The sequence below is a fragment of the Dioscorea cayenensis genome, chromosome 11, assembly GCF_009730915.1.
Source record: "Dioscorea cayenensis subsp. rotundata cultivar TDr96_F1 chromosome 11, TDr96_F1_v2_PseudoChromosome.rev07_lg8_w22 25.fasta, whole genome shotgun sequence".
Taxonomy (NCBI): Eukaryota; Viridiplantae; Streptophyta; class Magnoliopsida; order Dioscoreales; family Dioscoreaceae; genus Dioscorea; species Dioscorea cayenensis.
In genome coordinates, this window is record NC_052481.1 from 16,687,496 (window position 1) to 16,706,081 (window position 18,586).

At 35.8% G+C, this 18,586-nt stretch overlaps 1 protein-coding gene across 1 annotated transcript; it reads left to right on the plus strand.

The window, feature by feature from the left end:
- The first annotated feature begins 515 nt into the window (after positions 1-515).
- LOC120271986 (ferredoxin--NADP reductase, embryo isozyme, chloroplastic-like) lies at positions 516-2,696 on the plus strand. The gene is made up of 6 exons (XM_039278680.1): positions 516-573; positions 659-734; positions 867-1,220; positions 1,306-1,498; positions 1,977-2,214; positions 2,300-2,696. Exons 1-6 carry the CDS (start codon positions 563-565, stop codon positions 2,535-2,537), a joined length of 1,110 nt encoding a protein of 369 aa, XP_039134614.1. The 5' UTR covers positions 516-562; the 3' UTR covers positions 2,538-2,696.
- Positions 2,697-18,586: the final 15,890 nt, after the last annotated feature.

Consider the following 18,586-nt stretch of genomic DNA (forward strand, 5'->3'; position numbering starts at 1 on the left):
GCACGTGGTGATCCCTCATGATTATCCATTCTATTATTAAGTGAAAACGAAATATATTATTTTAATTTAAGTTTATTCAGTGATCCCTCATGATTATGCATTCTATTATTAAGTGAAAGCGAAATATATTATTTTAATTCAAGTTCATTAAGTGATTCCTCATGATTACGCATTCTATTAATAATTGAAAACGAAATGTATTATTTTAATCCAAGTTCATTCACAATCTCATATGATGAGACCTAGGTTTATATGCTTCCTACGTGATCATAGGATGCTATTGAGCACACGTGGGAGTGCAGAATTGGGAGACACTGACGATATTTTGTGGATGCATCATTGTCTATCGTCTTTTAGTGGAAAGTTTAACACGTTCAACTGGTGCAGAGAGTCACGTGAAGGGGTGGCGGCATACCGTATACGAGTATTTTGCACCAATAGCTGATGATTCCATGACTGATTGAGTTCTCCACATTTCTATTATATATATATAGGTTGTTTGGAATTCCTCTTCTTCACTCTTCATATTAGGGTTTTTACTTTGTGTTGTTGAAGCTCCGAAATGGCTCTCAAGTATCTGACATCCTTTATATTATTCATATACGTACATGTGTGGGTGTATATGTCAAGCTAAGGTTTTGGTTGTGATTGATTGCAGGGCTGATCTTTGCAGTGTTATGCATGCTGAGATGATCCCTGGGAAGGGTTTAGGGTTTAATTATTCTAGCTCACGGGTGAACATCTTTAGCACTTTATATATAATTCTCTGTTCGTTGTATTTTGGTATATGTGTGTGTGTGTGTGTAAAGTTGGAAGCCATAATTATTAATAAGTGCAGTTGTGGCTCATTATTTCTTCTGATGCAGATGTTCAGTAATCTGAACTTCAGAAATGATGCTTGGACATCCTTGCCATATTTATCCTTGAGAAATCAGAAACAGTATCCCAAGTATAACACGTCTGCTCAACAAGTTGCAGAACGGAATGCTGTACTAGTGAAGCCTTTAAAAGTTGAGGACCGTTCCTTAAAAGTTGAGGAGGCTAAAGAGCCAGCTTTGACGGTCCCCAGACAAGGCCAGCCTTGCACAACAAGAGTTGTCTCAGTTGACACTCTTTTTGGCCCAAGAGGTGCCATCGGGGAGATTTGTCATATTGTACTAGATCACGGAGGCAATTTTAATTTCGAGGAAGGGCATTATCTTGGAGTAATTTTACCACCGGTGAGCTTGTTTAAGTACATTTTCACGTTTGTTATTTCATTTTGAGTGCTTAATCCTGTACTAATAATTAATTATAATCCTGCAGAATGACAATGATGGTTCAGGCCAAACCCGAACTCGAGTTAAATTCGACGATTTCTCGGTTGCATCATGCAGAGATGGAGATGCTTTTGGTGGCAAGAGACTCAGTTTATGTGTTCGTCGTGCAGAACTATCACCAGACAGTGTCAGTAACTTTCTCTGTGACAGACAAGAAGGAGATGAAGTTGAAATTATAGGTTTGAATATAAATCCATTAAGATTTTATGTTTGATGACAAAATCTTCATTCTAAAGTTGTCTGAGATAATCTAAAGATTTAAAAATAATTGTGAACTTAAAATAAGATACAATTTCACTTAACTTTCCATTAAAATTCTGTATGCAAACTATTATGAAAGTTGTGGGTGTGAGAAACCATCGACAATCTGGTGAAAACTTGTCACAAAACATGCCAAGGGAACAAGGCCACCGACTTTTGCTCATGTAGTACTGTTCACACATGGTAAGGGTCAGTATTATTCATCGTTCTTAATTTTGTCGGAGAAATTGTGTTATCTCCCCTTCATAATTATATGACGGGATTTATCATTATAGTATTTCTAGTTCCTAAATGTTATCTTAAATAAGCACGTGGTTGGCTCTTAATATCCCTACATTGATAAATCTTTTAAAAACTTTAAGGGACACTAGCTAATGCCATGCATTTTTATTAAAGGTCCTTTTGGATATAAAATGATATGGCCAAATGATCTAGAAGCCAAACATATCATGATTGCAACATCAACTGGTATCGCTCCTTTCCGTAGCAATCTCCAACATGTGTTTGTAAATCCGTACTCACAAGTCGCATTCAATGGACTGACTTGGTTGATTGCTGGGGCTGACAACGGAAATAGCCTCCTTTACAATGGGGAGTTCACCCAAATCCTGGGGACCCACCCCATCCACTTCAGGTATATATATTAATTTAAGTTAAACAAACTTATCCTAATGTTTTCAAGGTTTAATGGCCTGCAATTAATGATCATTGACATGCAGGTATCAGAAGGCCTTGGCTGACCATAACACCACTGTAGCTGACGTCATCTACCAAAATGGTGATCAAATCTTCTCACTTTTGAATGGAGGTGCATATATATACTTTGCTGGATTACAGACGATGATGCCTGGAATTCTGAAGACGTTTGAGAGAATTGCTCAGGAAAGAGGTGAGAATTGGGCAGACACGCTAGCCGAGCTGGTAAGAAATGATCAATGGCGTGTTGAAGTTTACTAGATAACTTCAATGCAATGGTTTTATGCTTAAATTGGTGGCCATGACTTTGAACAATGTCTTTTCATTTATTATTAGTAAATAATTAAGTGCCACCTGGATGATTTGTAAGTCGATCTTGTCAAAATATTAATAATGTATTTTGTGTGGGATGTTGTTTAACCGAATTTGTTTCTCATAATTGTTGGCATGTTTTATTTCATTGGAGAATGTCTATATATTTTCTTTCGCGTATGTGACCAATTCTTAGTCATGAAGTACATTGGATTTTTTTTTAATCAATAAGGTAAAACTGTTAAAAAGTATCTTTACATTTGTTGGCATTAACTAATTTTAATAATAAATTAGAAATAGAAAGTAGGAACTTTCTTTGCACCCTTAAGATAAAATCAAAGAGGAAAAAAGTCATACATAATTAAGATCAACCCAAGAAATGCACAACCATGCATCTTAATCTTGGTACTGAATAAATATTACATAAGATTGAAGGATTCAAAACATTTTCTTAGTTTCTCCAAAATTTTTTTTTTTTTTTATAAAAGTAGATAAACTAATAAATTTATCAAAACAAATGAAAGTACAAGAAAAACAGCAAGAGGTGAAGAACAAGCAGAAAACAAGACAACAAAAACAGAAAAAAAAATAGAAATCAAACAGAAATCACAAGAGATGAAGAACATGCACACTAAGAACGAAAACAAAACAATGGAAAGCAGCTAACAATAAAAGAAAGGATGCAATGAGTCGAGATGTCCACCGAGAGATAACGAGGAAACGACTCAACTGCTGGGGGAGGGGTTACAGATCATGGTGCTAGAGCGTCCAGTTTAATCATCACTTCCAATAGCATCCTAACCTTAAAAACATAATTATATGTAAAAAGGATTTTTTTTAATTATTATTATTTTGCATTTGAAATTCCCTTTGGTTTCAAAAACATATACATGAGTCTAATAATTAAAGAAATTCTAAAGATATTAGCAATTGCAAATTTTTTGAATATATATCTGGAAGATACCCTTCAGAAATAAGAAAGATATGCAAGTTAACACAAAGACACAAACACAAATATATATAGAGTGTGTTTTTTATTTTTGTAGGTCACCAAACTATATTCTATTTTACTTCGTTTACAAAACTTCAATTTGAATCAAAATGGTCACCGAACATTAATTTGATTTAACCGGTAGGTCACCCGATGGTTTCTTGCTCCCTTTGCTTTTGTGGCACCCAGAAAAGCTGAGTCAACTTTTCTAGAACACCTCATTATGTTTACTTGGTGTGTCCAAATCACCCGGGCTTGGACTTGGTTTTGGCAATAAGGTTTGCAAAGGAAAGAAGGGCAGTGGCGGCGTCACGAGTGATATCGGCGAAGCAGGACTCGAGGATAGAGTCAATGACGGAGATAACATGCTAGGCTAGAGCAAGCTCGCAGTAGAAGAGGGTTTGGATGGGCGACAAGATTTGCTATTCATCAAATAACTCGTCGTTGTTAAAGGAGAAGTAGGCAGAATTGGATTCCAAAGGATCAAGGAAGGAAGACAAAAGGAGATCAAGCTCGTGCTTGAGTCAGTTGATCGTTGGCTATATCAGAGCTTGTACATGGATGAGGGCACAGGAATAGACAGTGGAATCACAGAGAAAGAACATGATAATGATGTGGCATGGTTTCAAATGACGTGCCCATCGTCAGATGATGTGGACACATCAAGAAAACATAATGAGTGTTCTAGGGAAGTTGACTCAGCTTTTCCAGTAGCCATGCAAGGAAAGGGAGTGGGAAACCATTGGGTGACCTGCCGGTCAAATTAATGTTGGATGACCATTTTGATTAAAATTAAAGTTTGATGACCAAAGTGAAAATAGACCATAGTTTGGTGACCTACTAAAAAAACAACCCTATATATACACGAGGTCGCGTCTTCTAAGTGGGATAAACCATCCAATCATGATTGTAACAGTGACTTAGGTAATCACAGCTAGTGGTGGGCACAGGTCATCCGAAAACCTAGCCCTGCCGTATCCGGCACAAAAACGGCCCGTTCCGTCAGTGATCCAGCGGGCCCGTTCAACGAACCGTAACCGGCCCGCCATGGAGACAGGTTGGGCTTGCCCCAACCCGTGACCCGGCAGGTCAAACCCAGGTTGCAACCTGGTTCTCAACCCGCCAAGTAACCGAGCGGGTTGAGAGACAATGGCTCTCAACCCACCAAATTACCAGGCGAGTTGATAGATGTTGTTCCCCAATGGCTGTAATAGCCGTTGGGGAATTTTTTAAAATTTTTTTAATTAAAAATTAAAATTTTGGAAAAAGTTAAATTTTTTTAAAAAAATTTATAAACTTCTATATATACACCTCATAGCCACATTATTTAGTTTTTACCAATTATCAATCTTTCCTAACTCTCTTACTCTCATGCTCTCTCAATCTCATTATTTCTCAACTCTCCTACTCTCATTTTCTCTTAATCTCACTCTCTCAAGGCTTAATATTGAGAGATTTTGGATTTGGATTCTTGGAGTTTAATTATTTCAATTTAATATTATCAATGCTTAATATTGCAATTTGGTACTTGGAGTCTTGGAGACTTGGAGGGGTTCAAATTTGGATTATCTCTTAATTTCTATCATTTTGAAAGTTGCCAATTAACAAGGTTGGTAATGATTTATTTATTTTAATTATTAGTTATAGTTTTGTAGGCTTGTCTTATATAAAAAGAATTTGAATGAAATTTTTAGTTGTATTCTTGGTATATTTATTTTAATTATTAGTTTAGACTTGTGGTTTTTTAAAACAATGCATGAAATTATTATTTGTAGTTTTGGTAAACTTGTTTTTAAAAAATATTTGGATGAAATTATTATTGTAGACATGAATAAAAGTATTAGTTGAAACTCTTGATATTTATTTTAATTATTAATTAAGACTTGTGGTTTTCTAAAAAATGCATGAAGTTAATATTTGTAGTTTCCATAGAGTTGTTTTTTTTTTAATATTTGTATGAAATTATTTTTGTAGACTTGAACAAAATTATTAGTAGTATTCTTGATATTTATTTTTATTATTAGTTTGGACTTGTGGTTTTTTTTTTTAAAAAACATGAAATTACTATTTGTATAGTTTTTGTAGACTTGTTTTTATTTTAAATATTTGCATGAAATTATATTTGCAGACTTGAATAAAATTATTAGTTGTATTTGTGATATTTATTTTTATTATTAGTTTAGAGTTGTGGTTTTTTTAAAAAAAAATGCATGAAATTATTATTTGTAGTTTTTTAAAATATTTGCATGAAATTATTTTTGTAGACTTGAACAAAATTATTAATTGTATTCTTGATATTTATTTTAATTATTACTTTAGGTTGTGGGTTTTTTAAAATGCATGAAATTATTATTTGTAGTTTTTGTAGACTTGTTTTGAAATATTTGCATGAAATTATTTTTGTAGACTTGAATGAAATTATTAGTTGTATTCCTGATATTTATTTTAATTATTAGTTTATACTTGTGGGTTTTTTAAAAAAATTGCATGAAATTATTATTTGTAGTTTTTGTAGACTTGTTTTTTTCTTTGTATAAATATTTGCATGAAATAATTTTTGTAGAATTGAATGAAATTATTAGTTGTATTCTTGATGTATTTATTTTAATTATTAATTAGACTTGTGGTTTTCTAACAAATTGCACGAAATAACTATTTGTAGTTTTTGTAGATTTGTTTTTTTTTTTTTATAAATATTTGCTTGAAATTATTGTTCTAGAATTCAATGAAATTATTAGTTGTATTCTTGATGTAATTATTTTAATTATTAGTTAGATTTGTGGTTTTTAAAAAATGCATGAAATTATTATTTGTAGTTTTTGTGGACTTCTTTTTATAAATATTTGCATGAAATTATTTTTGTAGACTTGAATGAAATTATTAATTGTAGCGTTGTTTTTTTATAAATATTTGAATGAAATTATTTTTGTAGACTTCAATAAAATTATTTTTGTAGACTTGTTTTTTTTTATATATTTTGTTTTTTTTTTCATTGTTTTTCTTAGATATTACAATATGGCTTCAGGTCGTGGATGCTCGAGAGGAAAATGCATTGTTGGATCGGCTTCCACTCCCACACCACCTACTCAAGAAAGCAATCCATTTCAGGATGTTGAGAGCCCAATGGAACAATCGGTATCGGTCGATGTATCTTCACAAACCGGAGAAGCAAACAACTCCACGGAAACTGTCCTCAAATTTAATATATTTAAAACTCATTTTTCAAAATTGTATAATAAAGATGGAATTGTAACACATGGTAAATGTAAATATTGTGGTTCGGAATTTAAACATTGTAAGGGCGGAGGATATAACACATTCAACAGACACTTGGAGAAGAAGCACCCTGATAAGCTTGGACATACTCGATTACAGCCCAAATTAGATTTACTATTGATGAAGGTACAGGATCTCGATCATCTCTATTTACATTTTCACTAGTAAAATACAGAGATAAAATTGCGGAGACAATTTCCGTTGAGCGCTTGCTGTTCAGTTTCACTGAACGGTGTCAAGTGCAAGAATGCATCAATGACACACTGCAACCGGCGTGCAAGAAGGTTTCATAAAGGACAATTCAAAGAACAGTATTCAAACAATACAAGAATGGTAGGGAACAAGTTTGTGAGTATTTTGGTACTTTTAACTCTTCTGTTTCTTTATGTTCCAATGTTTAGACCCATGTTTTTCATGAAAATTCTTTTATGGGTATTATGGCATATTAGGTAGATGACAAGTAGAATATCCAAAAGTGTGTTCTTGCTTTTAGGGTGTTCAACAAGTCTCATACTACCAATAATATTTATATACTTATTCATGGATTTATCGAAGAATTTTGTTTAATGTTTAAATATGTTTCGATTTCTTTTGATAATGCCTCCGCTAATAAGACTCAATTAGACCTCTAGAAGATTTTTTGAGGCCTTAATGTGGTGGCAAATATTTTCATATAAGATGTGTTAAGTTTGTCATGTTTTGAATTTATATGTGCAAAGTGATTTGGAAGAGCTTAAAGAATTTGTACTCCCTGTTAGGAAGGTCATAGCTTATCTAGGAAAAAACATGACCCTCATGAAATAATGGGCTCGCTATTGTAAAGAACATAACATGAGGGTCAAAAACTTCCTAAAGATGTCAAAACAAGATGAAACTCTACTTATCGGTTTCTTAGTGCAACATTTCCTTATAGGACATTGTTGACTATGTTTGTTCATGATTCGTTGGTTGGTTTTTGTTTATATGAGTATAACTGGGTAGTTATTGCCCGTATTTTTGATTTGCTTTTGGTTTTTAACACATGTACTAATTTATTTTCGCAAGTTTATTTTCCTACTTCCCAATTATTTCTATATGGTGTTGTTGATGAGGCTGAACAGTTTTGGAAGTTTAGATTAGATCCACAATTATTTAGTGCGTTGATCTCTATGAAAATTAAATGGTTGTTTTATTTTAAGAATATACCTCCTATTGCTTTAGTTGCATTTGTTCTAAATCCAAGGCAGAAGGTAGAAGGTTTGCAAGAATATTTGGAAGCATATTACAAATTCTTAGAATTCAATGGAGGACAAGATTTCCAACCGGTTGCCATGGGCTTGCCTATGAGTGACGTGGATACTCAAGATTCTAAACTGGACTCCGACAACATTGTGGATGTCAATGAAATTGTTGCTGATGCAAAGAGTCAACTTGTTGAATTATATGATAGCTATTGTATTAGATATAGCCATATAGTTCCCCAGGTTGCATTGGAGGCAGTAGGATAATCTAGTAGTAGTGGAGGAGAATCATTACGGTAGAGGCAAGCAAAGAAGAAGCCAAGGGGATCACAATATATAGAGCTCGACTTGTATTTAAACACTACCTTCCGGTTCTCAGAAGAAATCAACACAAATATGACTTTCAAAGTCCGCCATTGGTAGCAAGGTAATGGAAATCCGTGCCCCATTCTTTCACTAATGGCAAAGGATATTTTTGTTTGCCTTATGTCTACAATAGCTTGCAAGCAGACTTTTAGCGCAGGTGGGAACATGTTGGACATGACACGTTCCCAACTGACCCCACAAAATATTGAAATTCAAGTTTGTACGGATGACTGGAAATGTGCTCAAGTCTGGCAACAAGAAGCAGAACAAGAAAGTCCAGATGCTAGTGATTTCTTCCACACAGATAACATGATGAGCACACCTTGCGCGACAACAGACCAAGACTTAGATGTTAACAATTAGGTAAGTGGGTGACTGGTTACACAAGGTAAGAGAACTATGTAGGCTTTGATTCCTCTCACACCCAGGAGGATACATAGGCAACTTGGTTCAAAAGGTAAACGAATTAAGTGCAAGCCATTCATTTTCAAATTTAGTGTATTTTAAAATTTTCTAAATTTTTTGAATTTTTAGTAATTAATTTAAATGCAATTTTCTACTTATGTTTTTGGTTTCAAAACCTGGATGTCCTCTCTCAAGGGAGATCAACTTTTTATGAGTATTCATAAGATAAAGTCCACCCACCAACCATATATTATTGTTTCTAAATTAATGTGATGATCACACAAGTCCAATGTGATTCAAAAAGTCACTTTGGCTTATCATTTGTCAAATCTATAAGATGCATTTTAGTTCAAGTTTTTTAATAAAAATAAAATGAGTGAAAGTAGTTATATTTTATTTTAATTTTAACACTTTATTTCCTGGTTGTGCTTGTCAATTATTATGAAATGTGATCCCAAACACATACCAACAACCACATTTTTCATATATACTAGCAAAACCGCATTATGAAATGTGAAAGTAGTTATAATTTAAACTTTGATTAGACACTTACCAAGTGTCAATTGTCTGCTCTTCTTATTTTAAACTTTAATAATTTGACCCATTGGTTTTGTATCCAATGTTCTCTATGGTTTGATAGAAATGTCTTTTGGCAGCTAAGATTTGAATGCACAGAGAAGAAATATGAATGCAAACAAGCTTAAAGTGAGTGGTCTGCTTGTGTCTCTAATACTAGAGATAATCCAATGGTGGATGAATCCCTAAAGCTTTTATTATTTTCCATTGTTGTGTTCTTCTATTATTTTCAATGTTAATAGGAAGACTGGAAAGAAGAGATCATTCAGGGTTTTATCCTCAACAGCGTAGCGAAGCTCGCTAGAGCTTGCCTTTCTTGAAGCTATCGCCGGCGAGGAGCTTCTCCTAGGAAATCATGGTTGAGACCTTGAGATAGCTTTATCATTTTTGTTTTGGCAGCAAGGGAAAAGAAGGAAACGAAGCTTAACAAACTCAACTCAAGGGGTTACCCGACAGTTCAGTCCAGCGGGTTCACCCGGCAATTCCGCCCGGTAGGTCAGCCCAGCCCACCAGGTCAGCAGAGAGCAGGGCCGGTTCTGGGTCCAGCTCCCATTGACCTGGACCTGTCTGGTTAAACTGTTCAACCCAGGCCGACGAGTTCTATACCCTTGCCAGGCCGGGTCAGGGTTCCGGTAAACCGCAACCCGGTGGATCGAGCCCGCCGGGCAGGTTAACCGGCCCGTGCCTACCACTAATCACAGCTATAAAAGGTGATTTCCCAACTACTCATTTTGTATGCAAGTACATGGTTTTGAACACTATTCATAATACGGTTGATGAATTCTCTATATATATATCTATGTATACATCTACCTTTATGAACACTATAACCATACAATTTTGGTTTAATTTTCAAATTAGCTCATGTAAAATTCAATTTCGGCACCTTTAATACCCTTATTATGATTTTGTCAAGTTAAATTCTTATATTATTTCTTTACATATGGCTCATATACAAAAGTCAGATCAGTTGTAGTTAGATGGGTTGGGGTGTGGGGCCAAAGCCCCCCAAGTTACAATAAAGGGGTATTTTTGAAAATTGCATCGAATTAGGGTTGTATTCTTCTATAAATACATGTAACCCTAATTTTTTCATTAAATAAGAAAATATAGCCACTTCGCTCCCGAGGACATAGGGACATCGCCAAATCTCATATATCTTTTGTATTGCATTATCTTCTTGCTTTCTTGCTTTCTCTTGTGATTTTCTTATTTTGTCAGCAACTGGTGTCAAAGAGAGTTTCGTTGGCATGATGAACTTTGTTACAAAATTTGATGTGGCAAAGTTCAATGTTATTGAAAATTTTGGATTATGACAAAGGAGCGTATAGAATTTGCTAGCACAACAGGGGATATTAAGAGAATTGGAGAGATGAAGCCTCAAAGTTTGGAAGATCATGACTAGGTGGAATTGTAGGCAATAGTGGTGGTAGTTATTTGGTTGTCTTTGGCATATGATGTTATGTATCACATCATAGATCATTCATCTTTGGTGTAGGTTTGGAAGAAGCTAGAAAATCAATATATGCTGAAGTCTCTAATGAATAAGTTGTATCTGAAGCAAAACTTGTATGATTTAAAGATGCAGTAGGGTGCAAATCTTGTACAACACATTAATTTCTTCAATCACATAATTAGTGATCTACTGAGAATTGACATTAGGATTAAAGATGAAGACAAAGCTATGATTTTGCTATGTTCTTTATCTTTTTCATTTGAGCATCTAGTGACTATACTTACATGGGAAAAGATACAATCAACGTAGATAAGATCACTACACTATTGTTTGCCTCTAATTAGCGGAAGCAAAATAATGCTAAACGTTCTCAAACCCAAAAGGTTGTATGTGAAAAGTAACCAGGAACCTAGGAGAAGGCATGGAAAAGATATTTTAGTGGAAAGAATTATAGATCAAAATCCAGAGGCAGGAAACCTATATAACGTTATAAATGTCAACATATGTAGCATATTAGAAAGGACTGTCCAAACAAAAAGAAGTAGATTGATGAAAGGAGCAATGATTTAACAAAGTCTAATAATATTGTTCAGAATAGTGATTCATATTACAATAAGGGGGATCTGCTCTTAGTTTCATCATGTCAATCCTCATATTCATAGATTCTAGATACAATATGCTCCTTTCATATAACTCCGAACAAAGATTTGTTTGATTCACAAACATCAAGTGATCTTGGTTTTTTCTAGTTATATGGCCAATAATAAACTATGTGCTATTCTTGGAAAGGAGCAAATGAAGCTTTGGATGCATGATGGTGTTGTTCGAACTTTGTGTGATGTCAGATAAATTTCAGAAGTAAAGAAGAATCTAATTTCTCTTGGCACTTTACATGAAAAAGGTTTTGGCTACAACATTGATGAGGATTCCATTAGGGTGGGTAAGGGTATATTGATAGTGATGAAGGGGAAGAGGAGTGCAAAAAATATCTACAAGCTGATGGGGAATGCAATTGTAGATGGTGTTGTAGTTGTGGAGTCATATCATGACAATACAATTCTGTGGCAAATGTGGTTAGGTCATCTTGGTGAAAGTGGATGGCTGCACTTCATAAAAGGGAATTATTGCATAGGGTCAATTGTTGTAAGCTGGATTTTTGCAACTTTTGTGTGTTGGGTAAATAATCAAAAGTGAAGTTAAAGATGAGTGAACACAAAACTAAGGGTGTTCTTGATTTTGTTCATTTTGATATATTGTGGTTTGATAAGAGAGTTATCATTGAGTGGATTTCAATTCTTCATCACTTTTATTGACGATTTTTAAGGAAAGTGTAGGTACATTTCAAGAAATAGAAATCTAAACTCTCTGTCAAGTTCAAGGTGTGGAAAGCAATGGTTGAAAACCAGACAGGAAAAAAATCAAATATCCGAGATCAGATAATAGCACTGAATATACAAACTCAGAGTTTTAGAAATTTTTTGAATACCATGGTATTTAAATGCACATTACAGTATGCAAAACACCTTAACATAATGGTATTTAGGAAAAGATGAATCAGTCTATAGCAAACATGGTTAAGTGTTTGAAAGTGAATGCAAAGCTAGCTTCCAAAGAATTTCTAGGCAAAAGCAATGAGTATGCCATGTTACCTCATAAGTAGATCATCACTAGCCCTTTTGGATGGAAGAGTTGTGGAGGAAGTGTGGAAGGGTAATGATGTTAACTTTTCTGGATTAAAAATACTTAGTTGTCTAGCTTATGTGCATGTTCCTAATGATGAAATGTCAAAGCTTGATCTAAAGTTGTAGATGTGTATTTTCTTCGGCTATGTAAATAGGGTCAAGGCTTATAAATTCAGAGATCAGGCCTTTAGAAAAGAAGATGGTAGTTAGCAGAGATGCACTATGTGATAAGCAATTTATATTGTAAGAAAACAACACTAGGAGTGTGATAATTTAGAGGAAGACAAAGAACAAGTCATAGAGTGTACATTTATACATTATTTAATATCATTGTGTACAGTCATTAGGCATGTATTAGAGTATTTTTGTGGAATAAGATGCTAAACATGGTGTAAATTATATTTTTCATGCATATGCAGTGCTTAAAGATGAGAAAGAGCCAAAATAATCAAGAAGGAGCTAAAACGAGGAAGATGGAGCTCTATTGGCATTAACAATGGAAGAATAGGCTAGTTAGACCTACTTACAGAAACCTTACAGTTGTGCTTATGACTGAAAGCCTTAAGCTGAGAACCTTGCGGCCATGTTTACACCCGTAAGGTGGAGTATAAGGATCAAACTAAGGATCTTATTGGCAGGATTTACGCCCATAAGTCAGACCATAAGGGTTGTATAGAGGAGCTTACGACGAGCAACATACCCCCGTAAGGGTGGTCGTAAGATTAATCCAAAGAAAATTATGGCCCAGCACTTACAACAGTAAGCTGCGTCATAACACCAAGACAGAGGACCTTACGGACGGTACATACAACCTTGTTCTTATGCCCATAAGTAGGTCGTTAGTGGCTAGGTATAAATATTTATGATAAGGGTCTTGAAAGGGATCTTTGAATCTTTTCACTGACAAGTTTGGGGAAAGAAAAGAGGCTTCTCTCTAGACCTTTGGAGGTAAATCCTAAGAGAAAAAGAGCCCACCTACCTTTGAGGATAGAGATTGTAGCTATCAAGAAGCATCTTCGAAGTGTCTTTGGAAGGATTTTGAGAAGATTTTATGGGAATCTTAAGAGGGCAATAGAAAAGGGGGGTTTTCATGTTTTCATTGATTCTTATTATCTCTTATAAATTGTACGATTGTTCTCCCTTGATGGAGAACTAATTTTGTAGATGTTTGGGTATAGATGAACTCTAGAGTTAGATTTATTTGACATTGGTTGTAGATCTTTCATGCTTTAATTGTTTTTTAATTACAATCCTTTATATTTGAAATCAATCACGTGTTATCATTATCTTGAGTACTATTGAGGTGAAATCCCTAGTTTCATGTATGATTCGCTTGTGTGACGAGTCAAAAGGCCCACCTGGCATAGGCAATTTGTGATTGGAAGGGATTTGTGAGTAAGCCTAGAAATATGATACTTGGGAGTTGAGAGTTCTCCTATCACAATCCTCCCGAGTGAATCAACAAGCAATTCCATTCTTTTTGCAATCATAGGGAGTAGATTAAAAGAGAAATCTGATTTCTACTTTGTATGGGATTAGGGTTGATCACTTCGAGAGAAGGGTCATCTATATTTTGAATTTACTGTTGATTCTAGCTAAGATTTCATGGAGTGCAATGCAATCATGGGGTTCTCTGTATCAATTACCATTCACATTGAGATAGGTGATAATATATTTTAAGATTTCTCTCAGTTTAAATGGGATTGCTAACTTACAACATTAATCCTGGACTTATAAAACCCTAGAGGAAGTCTATGCCCAAGTATCTTATTTCCCCTACTTGTTTGACCATACTTGTGTTCATATTCATTGATTTCTATTTTCATTTCTTTATTTGTTTACACATCTCTCATCTTTGAGTAGGCAAGTTTTCGGAATTAGGATTAGTATTGATAGACTCTATTTTTACTATCCATTGATACCGCCACTTTAGCACCTTTTACTATTTGATTGACACATACACTTGCATTTCCTTATCAAGTTTATGACGCCGTTGCCGGGGAAAATTAGAGATATTTGGAACACTTCTTGTATTCCGTCACATTAGCCATTTATTTTTCTTTTGCTTTATTATTTGTTTTCTTTTTTCCATTGGATATACTAATTTGTTTTCTTTTATTTGACTGCAGTGTATACCACCGAAAGATAAATCATCATGATCGTTGGAGGGTGATAACAGTGTGGAAAGGGTTATTTGTAAATGTTTGCGGCAGCATTGTTGACTAAGACATTGCCACTTACAGTGTGAGTTGAAGGAGAAAACTTAGGAAACATGGTTGATTACTGAGATCCACAGAGAACCCTATCCAACTATGCCTATCAGACATTGAATGGCTCCCAATCCTGTTGTGTTTGATCTCCAATTGCTACTAATAATTATGAGTTGAAGCCGGCATTAGTACATATGGTTCAACAGTCTATGCAGTTCCATGAGTTACTAGAAGAGGACCCTAATAGCCACATTGGAGGATTCCTAGAATTTTGTGACAAGTTGAAAATGAATGTGATATCCGTGATGCAATCAGATTGAGAATGTTCTTATTCTCACTAAAGGGAAGATCCCAATAGTTGCTATAGTCATTTCCCCGTTCCTTCATTACCACATGGGAGCAGCTCATGGAAGTTTTCTTCGCTTGGCACTTCCCACTTGGCAGAATAACAAAGTTACAATAAGTGATCACATCATTTGTGCAAATAGATTCTGAGTCCCTATTCGAGGCCTTGGAGAACTTTAAAGATCTATTGAGGAAGTATCCACACCACAACTTCTAGAGGATATGGAGGTATAGATCTTCCACAAAGGGCTCAATCAGAACACCCGCTAGTTTATAAAGTTGGCAGTAGGAGGCTCACTTGGCAGTAAGACCTCAGAGGCACCTAAGTAGTTGATAGATGAGATTACCATGAACAATTGTTAGTGGAACTCTCAGTGGAAATCAATTACCAAGGCTATTAGGATTCTGGAGGTCACTAAGGTTACAAAACTGGCAGCTCAAGTTGATGCTTTGAGTAAGAAGATTGATGGATTATCACTCCTGAAGTCACACACACAGCTATAGATTGCCCGATTGTAGGAGTGGTGCTCATACCCACCGAACAAGTAGGTTTTATTGGTAGTACCTTTCGACCTCAGGGGAATCTCTACAGCAACACACACAATTTGGGGTAGAGGATCACTTGAACTTCTTTTGGAGCACCCAGGGGTAGCAGTACAAGGCTGCATCCAAATTCTCCTCATCCTCTGTCAGACAAGAGATCCACATTCGAAGATTTCTTGACTATGTTTATACAGATGACGGACTCTAAATTTTAGTAGTCAGATGCGAGATTTTAGAGTATTGAGTCCACCATGACGAATCAGTAGGAATTTTTCTAGAATTTGGAAAATCAAGTTGGACAAATTGTGAAACTATTGCTCGAGAGGCTGCAAGGTAGTTTACCAAGCAATACTGAAGCAAATCCTCAGGAGCATCTCAAGGCTATCACTCTTAGGAGTGGTAAACAAGTGGAGATGAGGAAGAAGACTAATTTAAGAAAAGAAAAGGAACCAGTAGTTGAAGTTCAAGAGGGACCATACAAGATAGAGGAGCTACTCCAACATTAGAGAAGAATGTGCCACATCCGGTAGAGGAGTATGTTCCACGGTTTCCATACCCCTCTAGGTTGAAGAAGGATCACAGTGATGATCAATTCAAGCGATTATTGGATTTGCTGAAGGAGTTCAACATCATTGTACCATTTGTAGAGGTTTTAACAAAAATGCCAAAGTACGCAAAGTTTCTCAAGAACCTACTCAAGAACAAGCGGAAATTCGAATAAGTCTCTATAGTAACATTGAGTGAGGGAAGTTTGGAATGCCGAGGAAGATGGAGGATCAAGGGAGTTTCACTATCCTTTGTAACATTGGTGAATTGGTTAATGAGAAAGCCTTATTAGACCTAAGAGCTAGCATTAATGTCATGTCATTCACTATGTTTAGGAAACTAGGGCTTAGTGACCTCAAACCTACTAGGATCACCCTGTAATTAGCGAACATATCCATTAGCCATCCTAGGGGAATCATTGATGACATGCTAGTAAAGGTTGACAAATTCATCTTCTGGTAGATTTTGTTATCTTAGATGTTGAGAAGGATGTTGATGTAACTCTCATTTTAGGTATGCAATTTTTAGCCACCTCTCAAGCCATAAATGATGTTAGCAATGGTAGAATCACACTTAGGGTTGGGGATGAAGAGGTTATTTTTATTTTATCTATTGCCATATTGATATATTCTCTTGATTCTGATGATACTTGCTTCTTTATGGATGTGACTGACTCACTTGTTGATGATTTTGTGCAGAAAATGGTGTATAAGGCGCCTTTCGAGGAATCATTGGATGACCCTCAAGATGAGGAGACACTTCCTTAGCTTCCAACACATGAAGTTGAGGCACAAATGTAGGAAAAGCATTGGAAGGTGGTAACTCAAGAAAAGAAAGGCAAGAACAAACCTTTGCTAAAGGGGGTAATATCTTAGTCTGACCATGCCATCATTAAGCTCCCTATTATCTCTGATTTTGGAGTTTAGCACTATTATGGAGACACTCACATTGGCGTTGGGGAGTTTTCCTATTTGGAACCTCCCTAACATGTGCACACTAGGTGCAACAAGCTAGTGAAATAAAACAAATGCTTCTTCGCAGGAAACCCAAACATTTTTCATATTTCCTCTCGTATTTTACATTTTACTTGGGAGACCAAAAGATCCTCACAGCCCGTAACCTCTTTGGGGAATTTTATGGGGTTCCATACTATCCAACTTATGGCCATAAGGGCAATTTAGAGAGCCTTATGGCTTACTTCACTATGTCCCTTACAGCCTATAACTCAATACTTATGCCTAGGTCCCCTATGGGCATGTTATGCCCATAAGTGACACTGTAATAGCAATTTAGAGAGCTTTACGGCTTACAGTGTAAAGTCTCTTACAACCGTAACCTAGGTTGTAAAGAAGGTGATAATCCTATGAGGGCAGCCTTATGGCTGTAGGTGCCCCATAAAGAGCAAACAAAGAGCCTTACAATCGTGGCTTACGCCCGTAAGCATCTAGGGTTTGAGCAGCACATGCAACCTTTGAGATTTATTTTGAATTGTTCTTCACCAGCCTCTCATCGCTAGCCACCCTTCCTCCTCCTAAACACTTCCCTTTGTTCTTTGCTTTTACTTTTGAGAGATTTAGCATGGGGTTGGATAGTTTTGCAAGCATTCCACCGCTTCAGATTTTTTATTTTCTCCTTTAGTTCAAAGGTATATAATTTTTCTTGATTTCTGTGGTGAATGTTTTATTGAATGGTTTAAAATGTTAATATGAATGTTTTATAGTTCATTCCTGTAGTTTAAAAATCCTTTTTTGTAAAATTTTGAGCTTGAATGTATAGGAGGAGTCCTTAAAGATTGAAATTGAGGCTTAAGGCTGTAAAGCTTGCCGTAGAGATAGGTTTTCCCTAGGCTTAAGGTTGTAGGTGTGCCCATAAGCAATCCGTAAGCACTCATGTTTAGAGAAAATTCCATATCTTTTAACTAAATTGTCATATTCTTTTCTTCTATAGGATGACTCAAGCAAAAAAGGCCATTGTCGGTCCATCTAAGAGGGCGATAACCGAGGCTTCAACCTTGTGTTAGGAGGCCGTGAGTCCAGCTACACCCTTAGTGCCCTCAGCAGCTATATTCTTGGCTCCTCACTTCTGAGAATGATAGGCCCGCTTGAGGACGAATCGGTTTGGTCAGTCTTGCACGATGGATTGACAAGTTCTTGCACATTTAGGGCTTGAAAATGAGGTGTGAGGGATGACCTAGACTGGTAGGTGGAGCAGTCTATTTTCAGCTGAGGAGTAGTCATTCTGCGACACCATTTGATTTTAGCTATTTGGTGAGCAGCAGCGCCAGAGCTACACCGAGTTTTCGTTGTTGATGGGGTTATATGACACAAACTTCACTAGCATCCTACAGTATGAGTAGCTGCTAATCGACTTCCAACCGGGAGT